Source organism: Bombina bombina, chromosome 2 (assembly GCF_027579735.1).
Source record: "Bombina bombina isolate aBomBom1 chromosome 2, aBomBom1.pri, whole genome shotgun sequence".
Classification (NCBI taxonomy): Eukaryota; Metazoa; Chordata; class Amphibia; order Anura; family Bombinatoridae; genus Bombina; species Bombina bombina.
This window is the reverse complement of record NC_069500.1, coordinates 1071817851-1071837021: the sequence shown is the minus strand read 5'-3', so window position 1 is coordinate 1071837021 and position 19171 is coordinate 1071817851. Positions and strand designations below refer to the sequence as shown.

At 37.1% G+C, this 19171-nt stretch overlaps 1 protein-coding gene across 1 annotated transcript in view; it reads left to right on the top strand.

The window, feature by feature from the left end:
* The window catches only part of INPP4B (inositol polyphosphate-4-phosphatase type II B), a 1415612-nt gene that overhangs the window by 955909 nt on the left and 440532 nt on the right, over positions 1 to 19171 (top strand). Inside the window, exon 9 of the mRNA XM_053703700.1 lies at positions 13805 to 13871. Within this exon, the coding sequence (XP_053559675.1) occupies positions 13805 to 13871 (67 nt within the window). The remainder of the gene's footprint in view (positions 1 to 13804; positions 13872 to 19171) is intronic.

Genomic DNA, 19171 nt, shown 5'->3' with positions numbered 1-19171 from the left:
GTTTTACAGTCTAAGGACACACCACTTGAAATTCAAACAAACACATAGGCTATATTTTTTAAAGATAAAGATCATAAAAACCAAGCCATCACACTAACAAACCAAGTTGATTAAATACAATAGAATTCTAAAATAAAAAATATATATATTTGACAAAATTACCACTTAGTTTTACAGTCTAGGGACACACAACTTGAAATTTTAAAAATTCCTACAATAATTATAAAAATTCATACAAGAAGGCTAATCTCCCATCCGATAATACTAATATCCACAAAAACTAGAAAAACATTGGTACAACACACTCATTGGATCATGATAATCTAATACGCATAGCTATATATCGATTTAACATATTAGAAGATTATTAAAACACATGTATCTAAATATGGTCTAAAAGTACTATTTTAGATTCCATATAGTTCTTTACTATAGTTTTATATTCTCTTTTGGCCCTTCTAATTTTTATTCACCATTGGCCCCGTTTTTAACTATACTTTATGGTTAAACATCCATACAACGATAAGTATAGACAAATTATTTCACTCTAATATTACGCTCTAATTACAGAAACCTTTTAACAATATCCTTTGTTAAATTGAGTGATTAAAATAAACACTCTAAAAGTGATTGACATTAAGATATATAATATCTCTCTCTATTTTAAAAGTAATCATATAAAATGTTTATCGCTACATAAAGTCACCCTACTATATTATAACTAAGACCCAAGGATACCTATGTTATATAATAAAGCAGCATTTTAAATGTTCTTGAACTTTTTTTGATTTTTATGTAAATCATCAATTAGTGATTTAATTGCTAAATTATAGAGGCTTTAAATAGCCTTGAATCCACACATCTGGTATCTTGAAAAAGGCTGTCCAGCCGAAACGCGTTGATACCAGAGCACACCTGCAAAGGATAAGAGAATACCAGCTATACCCTGGTGAAATATTCAAGTTCCTACTTAGCGGCATATATTTAACCGCAAAGATCACATTGATAACTAGAATTCCTTTTTCTACTTATCCTACAAACTTTCTACTTATCCCACAAACTTTCTACTTATCCCACAACCACATTTCAGTACCCAGATCGGTCACTGACTGACATCAAAGAAACCTGGGAACAACGGACCGGAGAGGCACGCAAATATTCCACATCAGGAGGTCATCCAACAACCATACCATCATGATCGGTCACTGACCGACAGACAAGCCACAGAATAGAAAAACCGGAGATACTTAAAAAACATCAGCAAACGGTTAGCACCTAACCGCAACGAAGATCCCACCAAGAAATCCTTAGGAGCGCGATCGGTCACTGACCGACAAAGGACAAGATAACAAAGCGGCCATGGCAACTGCACAAGCATTTATATAAAAGTGAATTTTCTCGCAGCAAACAGATAAGCCCACCTAACAAGAGGAAACCAAAGCGGCATTTATTTAACCGCCAGCAGCCCATATAGAACTGCCATCAGCAAATTATTGGCATAGCGGCGTTTATTTAACCGCAATCATCTCACAAAAGTGATATCAAACAGATACACTTCAAGGTACTAATTTGTATACTTGTATCACAGTGTGATAAAAATCGCACCAACATACCTCTACATTTGATATATAGTTACCTAAGATAAGATCTCAATTGCACAGCTGAACTTGAAACAAAGTATCCTATATGAACTATACAGCAACTATTGTCTTATCCACTATTAAATTGTATTTACAAACATTTTGTTAGAAATTACAACTTGTGATAAACCTATAACTGTATAAATTGCAAGATTTCAACGATATTATTTTAATTTAATTTTTATATATTCATATATTTTTATATATTACGTACATTTTTTACATAGATACATAGAGACACCGGTGTCATTTTTTAAACTTTGAAGGAATTTGTAATAATATTTGTTTAATTGTACTTTTAGCATCACTATTATTGGGTAAATTTACCGGAATCAAATAAAGTATAATATATATTTTTTTAAAAAAGTTTCGACATCCATTTTTTTCCATAAGAGAATATAAAATAGTACTCATCAAAACATTAACATATATTGAGCACACATATTATCACACATATTTACAGTAAGACACATTGGGAATAGCAACTTGATTTGCGCCACCTACCACAACTAACTATAACTCTTTAAACTTTGGGATAAAGTTTACTTCAGGTGTGCTAGATTCCCCACCAGCTAGACAGTCTAACCCTACCAAACATTTATTAAATAGTAACTACCTAGCTAAAATAAATACAAAAGTACCTGTAAATTAAAACCTAACCTAAGTTACAATAACACCTTACACTGCACTATAATTACATAAATTAACTAAATTAAATACAATTACCTAAATTAAATTAGCTAAAGTACAAAAAAAAAACACTAAATTACAGAAAATAATACGCAAATTACAGATATTTAAACTAATTACACCTAATCTAATAGCCCTATTAAAATAAAAAAGCCCCCCAAAATAAAAAAAAACCCTAGCCTAAACTAAACTACCAATAGCCCTTAAAAGGGCCTTTTGCGGGGCATTGCCCCAAAGTAATCAGTTTTTTTACCTGTAAACAAAAATACAAACAACGACCCCAAACAGTAAAACCGACCACCCACACAAACAACCCCCCAAATAAAATAATTGCAGTCCAAAGTCCCTAACCTAAAAATAAAACCCACCCAATACACCCTTAAAAAACCTAACACTAACCCCCTGAAGATTCACTTACCGGGAGAAGTTTTCATCCAAGCCGGGCCGAAGTCCTCAATGAAGCCGGGCGAAGTGGTCCTCTAGACGGCATCTTCTATCTTCATCCATCCAGCACGGAGCGGGTCCATCTTTAAGACATCCGACGTGGAGCATCCTCTTCATCCGACGACTAAAGCTGAATGAAGGTACTTTTAAAAGACGTCATCTAAGATGGCATCCCTTAGATTCCGATTGGCTGATAGAATTCTGTCAGCCAATCAGAATTAAGGTAGAAAAAATCATATTGGCTGATACAATCAGCCAATAGGATTGAAGTTCAATCATATTGGCTGATCCAATCAGCCAATAGGATTGAGCTCGCATTTTGTTGGCTGATTGGAACAGCCAATAGGAGCTGCTGGTGCAACGCCGCACTCTGCAGACTCGCGGCCAATCGGCCGCCAGCAGGGGGTGTCAATCAACCCGATCGTACTCGATTGGGTTGAATTGCAGTGATGTCTGTCCGATTCGCCAGAATCACGGTCCTTCAAGCTCCATTCGGATCTTGATAAATGGGCCTCTGTGTCTGTGTGAGCAGCATTCCACGTTATACCCTTTACTTTAAGGTTTGATTTTCTATTTCTCAGTCTTGGGCCCTGCAGATACAAATTATATAATGTTTGCTCTGGTTCTTAGTTAAATCTTCTAAATAATCACCCAGAGGAGGATTCAGTCACTGTCCTTGCTAAAAAAAAATACAGTCTCTGTGTTTTGATAGAGGCATCTCTCTTGCAGCTTGTTCAGAACCCTATATAAGTCTGGCATATGGTGTAGTAAAACAAGCTATAAAGATGTTAACATTTTTACTGATTATAATATACCTGTCTTTTGCATACTTTTAGTAAGACCAAAAAAAATTTGATGTTCCTGAAATTTTCATAAATAATTTATGGTAGCCCCACAGGGTACAAACTGATAAAGTCATAGTAGTGGATACTTACACCAGGAGGTGTTTTGTGGTACAATTTAATCACATTTGTTTCACCTCCATAAATTGCATCTCTGGGTCCAAGGGCTGTAGGAACTCATTTTGAATAATAAAAGCTTGTAGTTATTTGTCTGTGGCTAACACATCTAGCCACTCATGTTCCCAGAATACTCAGGCCTCAAAACTGCATGATTCCAAGAATTGTTTATAGCAAGGTATTTATTATACAGCTGTCTGTATGTGGAGACTGTGACCACATCTGTATAATTTTTATTGTAACAAACAGGACAGCCATGATAAAAACACCCTGTAAATTCAAAAACTGTAGCAACATTGTTTACTACAGCATAGCCATCCAAACAGTATTTACCTACCCTACACTCACCACCACCTAAAGCATGTTGTATAGCAATACCTTCCTTATGTGTGACATGCATCAACCACTGATTGGCTGGTGTGATAATTACCACAAGGGAGTATGGCAATAGTGGCCTCAGGTAAGAGTTTTGACCTATACATAGCCATACACACAGATTCTAATGTGGTGAGATGAAAGGGATCAATACATTTTATTACTTCTTCCTCCTCACCATTTTTGTTGTAATTATTGTATCCGTCACACATTTGTTAGAACATTCACATGCCAGTCTTAAAACCTCACAATCCTGTTTAAATTAAGTTTTTTTTTTTGTAAATAATTTTTTTATTGAATTTGAAATAAGTATTAACAAACAAGATTCACCTTTAGGACAATATTACATCAAAGAGAGTCTTACATTGTCTATAACCTAAAGTTGGTGACAAAACAGTATTGACATATAATAAGAGAGTAAATTAAGTTTTAAGAGCAGCCTGAAAGTCAGATGTCTCATGTTTAAGCTCCTTGTACCATTTCAGTTCTACATAGCTCTGATTTTGGACTGTGTTAAAAAAATGTGGAAAGTGTTATTTAGATTCTTTAAAACCTAGGACTTTTGGCAGTTTGCTGGGTTTCATTGGGAGAAATTTTAAATAATCTATAAAACATGTTTTTAAAGGGACAGTAAAGTCACAAAAGATCTTTCATGATTTAAATAGGGCATGTAATTTTAAACAACTTTCCAATTTACTTTTATTACCAATTTTGCTTTGTTCTCTTGGTATTCTTAGTTGAAAGCTAAATCTAGGAGGTTCATGTGCTAATTTCTTAGACCTTGAAGACTGCCTCTAATCGGAAAGCATTTTGACAGTTTTCACCACTAAAGGGCGTTAGTGCATGTGTTTCTTATAGATAACATTGATCTCTGGCACGTGAAGCTCCTAAGAGCAAGCACTGATTGGCTAAAAATGCACTGAAATAAGGGGGCAGTTTGCAGAGGCTTATATACAAGGTAATCACAGAGGTAAAAAGTATATTATTATAACTGTGTTGGTTATGCAAAATTGGGGAATGGGTAATATAGGGATTATCAAAGGCCTAGATTTGGAGTTTTGTCGGTAACGACCCGCGTAGCTAACGCCGGCTTTTTGCTGGCTGCACTATAAAAATTACTCTGGTATTGAGAGTCCACATAAAGGCTGCGTTAGGCTCCAAAAAAGGAGCGTAGAGCATTTTTAACGCAGCTTCAACTCTCAATACCAGAGTTGCTTATGCAAGCGGCCAGCCTCAAAAATGTGCTCGTGCACGATTCCCCCATAGAAAACAATGGGGCTGTTTGAGCTGAAAAAAAACCTAACACCTGCAAAAAAGCCGCGTTCAGCTCTTAACGCAGCCCCATTGTTTGCTATGCGGAAACACCTCCTAAGTCTGCACCTAACACCCTAACATGTACCCCGAGTCTAAACACCCCTAACCTTACACTTATTAACCCCTAATCTGCCGCCCCCGCTATCGTTGACCCCTGCATATTATTTTTAACCCCTAATCTGCCGCTCCGTAAACCGCCGCTACTTACATTATCCTTATGTACCCCTAATCTGCTGCCCCTAACACCGCCGACCACTATATTATATTTATTAACCCCTAATCTGCCCCCCACAACGTCGCCTCCACCTGCCTACACTTATTAACCCCTAATCTGCCGAGCGGACCTGAGCGCTACTATAATAAAGTTATTAACCCCTAATCCGCCTCACTAACCCTATAATAAATAGTATTAACCCCTAATCTGCCCTCCATAACATCGCCGACACCTAACTTCAATTATTAACCCCTAATCTGCCGACTGGAGCTCACCGCTATTCTAATAAATGGATTAACCCCTAAAGCTAAGTCTAACCCTAACACTAACACCCCCCTAAATTAAATATAATTTTAATCTAACGAAATTAATTAACTCTTATTAAATAAATTATTCCTATTTAAAGCTAAATACTTACCTGTAAAATAAACCCTAATATAGCTACAATATAAATTATAATTACATTGTAGATATTTTAGGATTAATATTTATTTTACAGGCAACTTTGTAATTATTTTAACCAGGTACAATAGCTATTAAATAGTTAAGAACTATTTAATAGTTACCTAGTTAAAATAATTACAAAATTACCTGTAAAATAAATCCTAACCTAAGTTACAATTAAACCTAACACTATACTATCATTAAATTAATTAAATAAAATACCTACAATTACCTACAATTAAACCTAACACTACACTATCAATACATTAATTAAATACAATATCTACAAATAACTACAATGAAATAAACTAACTAAAGTACAAAAAATAAAAAAGAACTAAGTTACAAAAAATAAAAAAATCTACAAACATAAGAAAAATATTACAACAATTTTAAACTAATTACACCTACTCTAAGCCCCCTAATAAAACAACAAAACCCCCCAAAATAAAAAATGCCCTACCCTATTCTAAATTACTAAAGTTAAAAGCTCTTTTACCTTACCAGCCCTGAACAGGGCCCTTTGCGGGGCATGCCCCAAGAAGTTCAGCTCTTTTGCCTGTAAAAAAAAACATACAATACCCCCCCCCAACATTACAACCCACCACCCACATACCCCTAATCTAACCCAAACCCCCCTTAAATAAACCTAACACTAAGCCCCTGAAGATCATCCTACCTTGTCTTCACCTCACCAGGTATCACCGATCCGTCCTGGCTCCAAAATCTTCATCCAACCCAAGCGGGGGTTGGCGATCCATCATCCGGTGGCTGAAGAGGTCCAGAAGAGGCTCCAAAGTCTTCATCCTATCTGGGAAGAAGAGGTGATCCGGACCGGCAACCATCTTGATCCAATCGGCATCTTCTATCTTCATCCGATGACGACCGGCTCCATCCTGAAGACCTCCACCGCGGACCCATCTTCTTCCGGCGACGTCCAACTGAAGAATGACGGTTCCTTTAAGAATCCTATCAGCCAATCGGAATTCGAGGGACGCCATCTTGGATGACGTCCCTTAAAGGAACCGTCATTCTTCAGTTGGACGTCGCCGGAATAATTTATTTAATAAGAGTTAATTAATTTTGTTAGATTAAAATTATATTTAATTTAGGGGGGTGTTAGGGTTAGACTTAGCTTTAGGGGTTAATCCATTTATTAGAATAGCAGTGAGCTCCGGTTGGCAGATTAGGGGTTAATAATTGAGTTAGGTGTCGGCGATGTTAGGGAGGGCAGATACTATTTATTATAGGGTTAGTGAGGCGGATTAGGGGTTAATAACTTTATAATAGTAGCGGTGCGGTCCGCTCGGCAGATTAGGGGTTAATAAGTGTAGGCAGGTGGAGGCGACGTTGAGGGGGGCAGATTAGGGGTTAATAAATATAATATAGGGGTCGGCGATGTTGGGGCAGCAGATTAGGGGTACATAGCTATAATGTAGGTGGCGGCGTTTTGCGGTCGGCAGATTAGGGGTTAATTATTGTAGGTAGCTGGCGGCGACGTTGTGGGGGGCAGATTAGGGGTTAATAAATATAATACAGGGGTCGGCGGTGTTAGGGGCAGCAGATTAGGGGTACATAAGTATAACGTAGGTGGCCGTCGGCAGATTAGGGGTTAAAAAAATGTAATCGAGTGGCGGCGATGTGGGGGGGCCTCGGTTTAGGGGTACATAGGTAGTTTATGGGTGTTAGTGTACTTTAGAGTACAGTAGTTAAGAGCTTTATGAACCGGCGTTAGCCCAAAAAGCTCTTAACTACTGACTTTGTTCCTGCGGCTGGAGTTTTGTCGTTAGAGTTCTAACGCTCACTTCAGACACGACTCTAAATACCGGAGTTAGAAAAATCCCATTGAAAAGATAGGATACGCAATTTACGTAAGGGGATCTGCGGTATGGAAAAGTAGCGGCTGAAAAGTGAGCGTTAGACCCTATTTTGAGTGACTCCAAATACCGGAGTTAGCCTAAAACCAGCGTTAGGAGCCTCTAACACTGGTTTTCACGGCTACCGCCAAACTCCAAATCTAGGCCAAACTTTTTAAACAACAAAAATTCTGGTGTTTACTGTCCCTTTAAGTTAGACATTGTGATACAGAACAGTTTATCACCGTGTGCCAATAAAGTAATGTCTACTTTGTGTTTAATTAGCTGTTGAACAACTAACTCAGGATCTTATCTTCAATCATTATGCTCTATAAATGTAACAGACTGAAATTTCGATGTAATAAAATTATTCTCAAAATCCTGCAAACAATTTACAGGTATCAGTCCGGCTACGAAAATATCCTTGCAGGGGTTCTGAATGCATATCCCTAGCATTCCATATATCTTCGTAAAAAATATAACGGCTTGTCAAATCTATCACTTTCAAATCTTAACTACACTAGGTCACCAGGTCTTACTTTATTTTGTATATTAACTGTTTGTACTGCTTCATGAAAACCCTGTATAGATTATTCAAATTATCCTAATTTATCTAGATTTTTCAAATCTCAAATGCTTGTAACACTTAGCAGCACCAAAATGGTAAATGTTTTTTAGTACCCACCTATGCATTCTAAAATAACAGATGGGTCACTTTGAGACTGAACAGGATTTTCAGTATCATGTTAAAACTCTGACCCTCGAGGTGATTGACAATCTACAGTTTCTTATTTTTGGGATAATTGTGTCTCTGATACTGAGTTTGTGTAGTGAGATACATGATGCCCTTCTAAGGATTGTTGCATGTTTGGTGATTAGCAAGCCAGCTCCCTAGATAACAGTATGCTACAAACGGTCAACACCTAGTCCTATTACTATACTGTCTTTTTAGTCTATGTTGAAAGCATAGATTACCACTTTTTGAACCATGGTAATAAACTGTAGAAGTTTGTTAGTAGCATTGTCTTTTTTATGATAATGTTATCCTTTTGCTTTTTATACTGGATTCTTATATCAGTATCTGTGCATCTTATTTTTTATAGTAGTGTCTATTACATGCAGTTATATGAAAATTAGTGTATACTGTCCCTTTAAGCATGTATTGTTATTTTCTGTGTGTGATATCCCACATTTCACACATAGAAATACAATAAACAACATAAATACATAATAGTTTTATTTACTTTAGACTTTGTAAGTTGTGTATTGAAGTTTATCTAGAATATGGTTTGTGCTTTCAATTCTTATTATATGATTAATAAAATGAAACTGACATTTTCAATTATGGGCGGAATAGAATTTTCCTTAGTCATGCTTGAATTTCTAAAATTATATATGGTCTTAAAACAAAAATTACAAGGAAATGCTTTGTGATATTATTAATAGTTTAGAGAAGAGAAGGAAGGTTTTAATGATAGAAGTCATTAAGTGTATAAAGAGATGTAATAAAGCTGAGGCTAAAATCATTTTTAACAAAAAGAGCAAGACCAGAACAAGAGGTCATGATCTCAAGATGTAGGGTATCAGGTTCAGGAGTAATTTGTAGAATCATCCCTTTACATAAAAGGTTATTGAATCATTAAATAGGCTTCCTACAGAGTTGGTATAGAAAAATACTGTATGTGAGTTCAACAATGCTGGTAATATATAAGGCTATTTTAAAAGCTAAGTACGCATACTCTACAGAATGATACATGGCAGAATTGTTGCACCATTTTGTTGTTCTATGTTTTATAGTTTTCAGTGTATACAAAAAGTATGTTCCCTCCTCAGGGTACTCTGAATTGTCTTCAAGTTGCTGTGCTTGCTAATGTGTCTACAGAAAAAGGTACAGCCTACCTTGCTAAAACTGAATGCATATGAACAAAAGAAGTAAATACAAGATAAACTGGGATAATAACAGTGTAGTCTGATTTGTATTTACCTGGAACTGAGGTTAAAGGGACATAATACTCATATGCTAAATCACTTGAAACTGATGCAGTATACCTGTAAAAAGCTGACAGGAAAATATCACCTGAGCATCTCTATGTAAAAAGGAAGATATTTTACCTCACAATCTCCTCAGCTCAGCAGAGTAAGTTCTGTGTAAAAAGTTATACTCAGCTGCTCCCAGCTGCAGGTAATAAAAAAAAATATGAAGAAATGAACTGCAGCCAATCAGCATCAGCAGTGCTGAGGTCATGAACTCTTTTACTGTGATCTCATGAGATTTGACTTAACTCTCATGAGATTTCATAGTAAGCTGAATGGGGAAATAATATGAGAGTGCACGAGACTCATCCCCTTAGCTGTCCCAGGACAGACATACTAATATGATGCTTAGAAATCCTTTACAATTGGATGTGCCTACTGAGGAACTTTTGAGGTAAAATATCTTTCTTTTTTACATAGAGATGTTCATGTGATATTTTCTAGTCAGCTTTTTACAGCTATACTGCATCACTTTCATGTGTTTAAACATTTGGGTATTATGGCCCTTTAAAGTATAGGTTGTACCATCATGAACCTTGCAACAACTTTCAATATTCTTAGAAATACTATAGAGCCCTATTTGTTTCTTTGAGAAGCAATTTGTATATTTCAGTACGTTTGAGCTGTTATCTCTCAGTCACAGAAAATGTTATTACATGCGTGATATAATGCAGTATTTGGAAAAGGTTGTAGACTTAATTGTTCTTTTATAGGGTTTATTGAATTTATGAGTCTTATAAAGGCATATTAGAAAATTGAAAGGTATACATTTGTTTTCTTTCCTATGGCATGGAGAGTCCACAACGTCATTCCAATTACTAGTGGCCAGCAGGAGGAGGCAAAGAGCACCCCAGCAAAGCTGTTAAGCCTAACTTCCCTTATCCATAACACCCAGTAATTCTCTTTGCCTCTGTCAATGGAGGATGTGCGAAGACAGTGTCTGAAGATATTTAATCCTTTTATGTAGGGCTGGGCGATATGGGTAAAAAAATAAATTGTGATTTAATCACAATTGCAATTTAATTGCAATTTTTTTATAAATGACTTTAACACCTTAAACTTTCAATAAAAAATTTATTTAAGACTACAAAATCTTAATGTACATGTTTCTCAATGTCCAATACACTCTGGGAGAATAAAAATACAAACCACATATGTATGTGTGTATATATATATATATATATATATATATATATACATTCATAAACTGCAGTATTATTTTATTACACTGGAGTATGCATTTAACTTGCAGTACTAATGTTCTATTAAAAAATAAGCAAGCTTCATAAAATACAGTAATATTCTTAGTTCCAGAGTGAGCAACTCTGTGCCTGTAGAATTACTGCGAGTAATTTTGCTGTGTAAGGTGGCGCAAAATGAATTGCAATTCCCAATAGTATAAGCTATAAAATGGTAATGGTTTTGCGGGTCATTATATGCACCTCAAATTTGTATATTCCTTTGGAAAAATAAGCGTGGAACTAGTAGTATAAAAAACAGAATATTTTATTTCTCAATCTTGAGAAAGGCTGTCAAGCCGAAACGCGTAAATACCTGAACCCAGCCACATCGATTTGTGGTGAACACGAGACGGACGGAGCTCTTTCTTGCTCCCCCCACAACTCCACCTAACTATTCAAGTCCGGCGAGACCAAACATCACTGTGCCAAGATATCACGGCACATCACAGCTTTCTGAAACCGGACCGCAAAGATAACAAGCCGCCAAGAAATCTCCAAGGAGGAGGGATTACCACTACAAGGGATCGGTCACGGACCGAGAGAAGACACGGCAATTTGACGTACAAACCACACTGATCTCCATCAGAAAAAGGATTACCGCAACCTCATACTTTCTAAACCAAACCGAGGATCATCAAAGGAAGAGGATACAGTATATTTTTGTTCATACCCATACCAATATAGCAGTGAGTTTGCCCATTCTATCCTGGTAAAAATAAGCAACACTAAAATGGACATCTTGGAAACCCTGGGGTTATTAGGGTTTACTTATGAATGGACATTTGGGACTTTACTGCCTCAGACTTGTAGTCTACCCCATAAGCAACACCATTGAGCAGTGGCTACTTTCAGCTATCTGTTAATCAATAAAAAAAATATATATATACATGTACATATAAATTAGTTTTGGAGAAGAATAGAATTAGAACTTATCAGCAATTTATAAATGAACTACTAGGTAGACTGTAAGCTCTTTCTTTTGACTGTAAGCTCTTTCTGTAGACTGTAAGCTCTTTCTTTAGACTGTAGACTGTAAGCTCTTCCTGTAGGCTATAAGCTCTTCCTGTAGACTATAAGCTCTTCCCTATAGACTGTAAGCTCTTCCTATAGAATGTAAGCTCTTTCTGTAGACTGTAAGCTTTTCATTTAGACTGTAAGCTCTTCTTTTAGACTGTAAGCTCTTCTTTTAGACTGTAAGCTCTTCCTTTAGACTGTAAGCTCTTCCTGTAGACTGTAAGCTTTTCATATAGACTGTAAGCTCTTCCTATAGACTGTAAGCTCTTTCTGTAGACGGTAAGCTCTTTCTGTAGACGGTAAGCTGTTCCTATAGACTGTAAGCTCTTCCTATATTCTGTATGGTCTTCCTATAGGCTGTAAGGTCTTCCTATAGGCTGTAAGGTCTTCCAATAGACTGTAAGCTCTTCCTATAGGCTGTAAGGTCTTCCTATAGACTGTAACCTCGTTGGAGCAGAACCCTCTTCCTCCTTTACTAGATTTGTTTAGTCCGTTATGTTTTTGTACATTATCACAAGTCGTAGTCATCGTATACCCCTATCTCTGTACCAAGCACTAAGGCATTTTGCAGCAATATACAAATTAATATTAATAATAATAATAGGCTTTTTTTAAAAAAAACCTTGTTCATTAAGCTCACAATAAAACATAATACACAGTGAATTAAAAAGGCAGTAAAGTCTAAATTACACTTTTATGATTTGGATAGATCATGTCATTTTAACAACTTTCCAATGTAGAATATCTAGGTAGGCTCAAGAGTAGCTGTGCCCTACTGGGAACTATCTGGTGATTGGTGGCTGCACATATATGCTTCTGTGTCCAGATGCTACTGAGAATACTCTTCAACAAAGGATACCTAAAGGATGAAGCAAATTTGACAATAAAAGCAAATAGGGAAGGCATTTAAAATTTCATGCCTGGTCTGAATCATGAAATGTTAAAGGAACAATAAAGTAAAAAATAAACTTTAATGATACAGAAAGTAAAACTGAGCATAGCAATCTACTCCTTAAATTCAGTTACCTAAACAACATTTTTAGAAAGTATCTGAACATTTTACATTTTTAACTATAACTGTACATTTTTAAATTTGCTAAAGTGAGTTAAACCAATAATCCTTCCCTGTGACATTATAGAATAAAATATATTGGAAAAAAATATCTTGTGTGAAAGAAGAAACAGATATGCAAAATATATTACTATGGTCAAGAAGTGAAAATGAATATAGCAATATGCTGCTGTTCCTCATATGCAAGTAACAAATGAGCATGTCTTTATATCATTCTTTAAAATAGTCAAGAGGCAGCAGGGGGTTATACTAAGTATTCAGCAGAACTGATAGTTATACCCAGAGTACCAGATGGACCAACTCAATACACTGGGCTAGAGCAGCGTCGGACAATAACTTTTAAAGACTAAACCAAGCAACACTTAGCATAAACAGTGAATTCAGAGATGGTGATGAATGTAAAAATACATTGTGACACTGACATAATTTAGATAGTATTGTATATTCTATCTTGCTGTCTAACAAAACTAAAATTAGCACTAACAATATTTTACTTTATTTTTGCAGTGTTCTTTAGTATGTGAGTGCTCTTCATCTGAAGCAATAAGTGGAAAGGACAATTTACTACATACAGGTAAAACAAATACCAAGTAAGCATGGTGTATTGATATTTTTATCAAAACCCTCATTAAACAAAAAATATTCTACATTTCTGCAAAACCAGTGATTTAACATTATTCTTATGTATCAGAAATTGTTTATATGTGTACTGTAACTAGTTACAGAGATGCATAAATAGATACCCTGTGGAGATATGCATTATGCACAAGACAACACCGACTAGTTTAAAATGCATTCGATACTCAAGGCAGCAGTACAAAAGTCTACAACATCTACCCAGTATTGTGCAACAAATAAGCTTCTCAATTATGAATACAAATCACAGAATCAGTGAATAATGTTGTTTAAACTGTGAACACAAGTTTACACCTAAAGCAAGAGATTATTTTATGTTTTTAAATGTTCTCCTTTGTTGAACTTATTTTTTATTTAAAGTTAATGTTTATATACATCAGTAAATAATGTTGTTTAAACTGTGAACACAAATATACACCTAAAGCAAGAGATTATTTTATGTTTTTAAATGTTCTCCTTTGTTGAACTTATTTTTTATTTAAAGTTAATGTTTATATACATCAGTAAATAATGTTGTTTAAACTGTGAACACAAATTTACACCTAAAACAAGAGATTATTTATACATTTAAAAGGATCTCCTTTGTTGAACTCATTATATTATTTAAGTTAATTAATATATATATACTGTATTAATATGTCCATTTAACCTTCTCTTAAAGTGAATGTAAATTTCTTTCTTTTGAGGTAACATCTTAATTCCTTGTATGTCTATAATTAAAACCGCAACTTAAAAAAAAATAATAATGTATAAATCAATGTTATATTTATATCACCAAATTTGGCAATTTTCCAGAGCAGCTCCTCCCATCCGCTACTTCCTTATTTTAATCCCTGTTACATATAGAGCGGTTCCACCCGCTGTTTACGTATTGGCAATGCACGCTCCTGTCTCTGTTAACAACCGTGCATGCGTTCAACTGCGTTTCAGTTGAATAGCAACATAGTATACAATGAATGAATACTATCGTTGCATCGAGTTCAGCAGCTGACATTGTACCTCTGTTGTATTCTAACTGCTGCATTTCCTATGATATTTAGTTGTAATTATAATTCCACATTTTAGCAATATTTATTATGTTCCTCAAAATAAAAACCCTCTCTCTCTCTCTATATATATATTCTTATTCTACCCAAAAAAAAAATAGATTAAAACGAAGTGCACTATGTGCACAATAATGTTCATTTTTATAAAGTATGGTTACGATTCAAAGTCATTTGAATAGTTTTTAAATCATACCCAGTATGATCGCAACTTACCTGGCGGTAGGAAGAGTGTGGAAAAATGACAAAGACAGAAAAAATTTGTAAAGCGCATGTGCGAAGTGTGAACGCACTTCCGAACGCAGCGGAAGAATAGCGTTCTAACGCATGCGCTTTCGGAACGAGTGATGTCGCAAAAAGGGGTTTGGTCCCCGGGGGGGGGGGGGGGATTCTAGGATTGGTTGAGTATATTTAGCATACTCTGTCAATCAAAAATCAAAGATGGGGGGCAGAGGAATTGTGGTTCGATCATAGGTATATAAAATAAAAATACAAGCCAATAAAATAGTTATTAAAATAATGATGAATTAAAGTAGACCTATTTTTACATAACGTTTAATGCAGTATTTGCAGGAACAGCTGACTTTACATTCACTTTAACATTGAAAAGAACAAACTTTAATGCCCTTTTAACTAGACAAACAAGACTTTAGAATAGATGCTTTGAAATATCTATTTTTTTTATTGAAGTATATTTTAATTTGTTCATAATATAGCTAGTTTTTTATATATATATTTAAGTCTTCTAATAAATATCATATCAATTTATCATTGGTGGTAAGTTAAAGGGACTAATGTCCCATCAAGTCAAAGTAAACTTTCATGATTCAGATACAGCACACAATTTTAAACAACTTTCAATTCACTTCCATTATCTAAATCAATTCACTTCCATTATCTAAATGTGCACAATCTTTTTATATGCACACTTTCTGTGGCAACAGCTCCTTCTGAGCATGTGCAAGATTCACAGCATATACTGTATGTGCATGCGTGATGGCTGCCTCATGAGGCTGATGTCTGTCACATGATCCATTAGGGAAAAAAATGTAACTAATTTTCACCTAGAATTTTAGCCTGTAACGCAACGTCAGTCCCGCACTCAAAAAAATTAAGTTTTTGTGAGGGATTTCCATAGTGCTGCCATTATAAGTTTTGCAGTGGGCTAAAAAGCTTGTGTTAGAGCCTATATGACACGATCCGTTCCGCAATCTGAGCCCAGTAGTTATGAAATTTGCGCCACAAAACTGTTACACAAAACTCATAACTAAAGTGTTACAAAGTACACCCATAAACTACCTATTAACCCCTAAACCGAGGCCCTCCCGCATCGCAAACACTATATTAAAGTTATTAACCCCTAATCTGCCACTCCCAACATCGCCGCCACTAGTAACATTTATTAACCCCTATTCCGCCGTTCCCCGACATCGTCACCACTATAATAAAGTTATTAACTCCCTATTCCCCTGCACACCAACATCACCCACACTATAATAAAGATAATAACCCCTATTCAGCTGCTCCCCAACATCGCTGCCACTAAATAAGGTTATTAACCCCTAAATCTGTGGCCTCCCACATCACTGACACTAAATAAACCTATTAAGCCCCCCCACATCGCAAAAAAATAAATTAAACTATTAACCCCTAAAACTAACAACCCCCTAACTTAATTACAAGATCCCTATCTTAAAATAAATAAAAATGTACCTGCACCTAGATTACAAGTTTTGCGCTAACGAGGGTACGAAATTAACGGCACAAACGTTGCGTTATTTCACCCCCTATAGTGCTGCCATTACAAGTTTTGAAAAACCCGGCTTGTGCATGCGATATGGTGCTTTTAAGCTCCATACCGCACACAATTCAAGTGCTGTTTTGAGGTGCTCGTGCACACTTACCCCATAGATATCAATGGGGAGAGCGAGTCAGAAAAAAACCTAACACCTTCTATCGCAGAAAGAAAAGCTCCGTAACGCAGCCCCATTGATGTCTATGGAGAAAAAAAATTAACGTTTAAACCTAACACCCTAACATAAACCCCATGTCTAAACACCCCTAATCTGGCCCCACCGACATCGCCGACACATACATAATGTTATTAACCCCTAATCTGCCGCCCGCAAAATCTCTGCCACCTAAATAAAACTATTAACCCCTAATCTGCCGCTCCCGATATTGCAGCCACAATACTATAGTTATTAACCCCTATTCCCCTGCACCCCAACATCGCCCACACTATAATAAATCTATGAATCCCTATTCCGCCACTCCCCGACATCGCCGCAACTAAATAAAGGTATTAACCCCTAAACCTCTGGCCTCCCACATCACTACCACTAAATAAATCTGTTAACCCCTAAACTGCCAGCCCCCCACATCTCAAAAATCTAAATTAAACTATTAACCCCTATACCTACCCCTAAATCTAACGTAACCCTAAACCTAACTCTAATACCCCCTAACTTTAACATAATTACAATAGAGCTAAATTAAACTTACAATTATGAACTAAATAATACCTATTTAAAACTAAATACATACTTACCTGTGAAATAAAACCTAACCTAGCTACAATATAACTATATTGTAGCTAGCTTAGGTTTTATTTTTATTTCACAGGTAAGTTTGTATTTATTTTAACTAGGCAGACTAGTTATTAAATAGTTATTAACTATTTACTACCTAGTTAAAATAAATACAAATTTAACTGTGAAATAAAACCTAAGCTACCTTACACTAAAACCTAAAATCACAAAAAATAAAAAACACTAAAATCACAAAAAATAAAAAACACTAAAATCACAAAAAATAAAAAACCTACCATTACAATAAAACCACATGAATTTATCCAAAAAAATAAAAAATATTCCTAGTGTAATACCCTTAAAAAAAAAAAATAATCCTATATAATAATTGGCCAAGTATGTTTGTCAGATGCAGTCATGCGCAGTAGAGACTGCACGTGACAAACATACCTGGGATTGATCAGTGTCGGCTTGGAGCGAGGCAAGTAACAGCTGTGAGAAGTCGCGCGCTACATGGGAGGTGAGTGACAGCGGGCGTGCGCGAGGTACACAGCATACAAGCTGAACAGCTGTGAGGTCTGGGGAGCGCGAGGCAAGCTGTCACTCACCTCACCTCCCATGTAGTGCCGCGATGGGGGCGTGGCCGTGCGGGTGTCACTACGATGGGCGTGGCCGTGCAGGTGTCGCTGCGATTGGGCGTGGTCGTGCGGGTGTCGCCGTGAGGGGGCGTGGCCGGGCGGGGTGCCGCGATGGGGGCGTGGCAAGAGAGGGAGCAAGAGAGGGGGGAGAAGGCCCAAAGAAGGGGGGAGAAGGGCCAAAGAAGGGGGGAGAGAGCCAAATAGAGGGGGAGAGAACAAAAGAGGGGGCAGAGAGAGCCAAATAGAGGGGGGAGAGAACAAAAGATGGGGCAGAGAGAGCCAAAGAGTGGTGAGAGAGAGCCAAAGAGGGGGGGAGAGAGACAAATAGAGGGGGGGGGAGAGCCAAAGAGGGGGAGAGAACAAAAGAGGGGTAAGAGAGCCAAAGAGGGGGGAGAGAGAGCCAATGAGGGGGCAGAGAGAGCCAATGAGGGGGCAGAGAGAGCCAAAGAGTGGGGAGAGAGAGCCAAAGAGGGGGGAGAGAACAAAAGAGGGGGCAGAGAGAGCAAAAGAAAGGGGGGAGAGCGCCAAAGAGGGGAGAGAGAGAGCAAAAGAGTGGGAGAGAACAAAAGAGGGGGCAGAGAGAGCCAAAGAGGGTGGAGAGAGCCAAAGAGGGGGGAGAGAACAAAAGAGGGGGCAGAGAGAGCCAAAGAGGGGGGAGAGAGAGCCAAAGAGGGGGCAGAGAGAGCCAAAGAGGAGGGAGAGAGCCAAAGAGGGGGGAGAGAGAGCCAAAGAGGGGGGAGAGAACAAAAGAGGGGGCAGAGAGAGCCAATGAGGGGGCAGAGAGAGCCAAAGAGGGGGAGAGAACAAAAGAGGGGGCAGAGAGAGCAAAAGAGGGGGAGAGAACAAAAGAGGGGGCAGAGAGAGCAAAAGAAAGGGGGGAGAGCGCCAAAGAGGGGAGAGAGAGAGCAAAAGAGGGGGATAGAACAAAAGAGGGGGCAGAGAGAGCCAAAGAGGGGGGAGAGAGAGCCAAAGAGGGGGGAGAGAGAGCCAAAGAGGGGGGAGAGAACAAAAGAGGGGGAAGAGAGA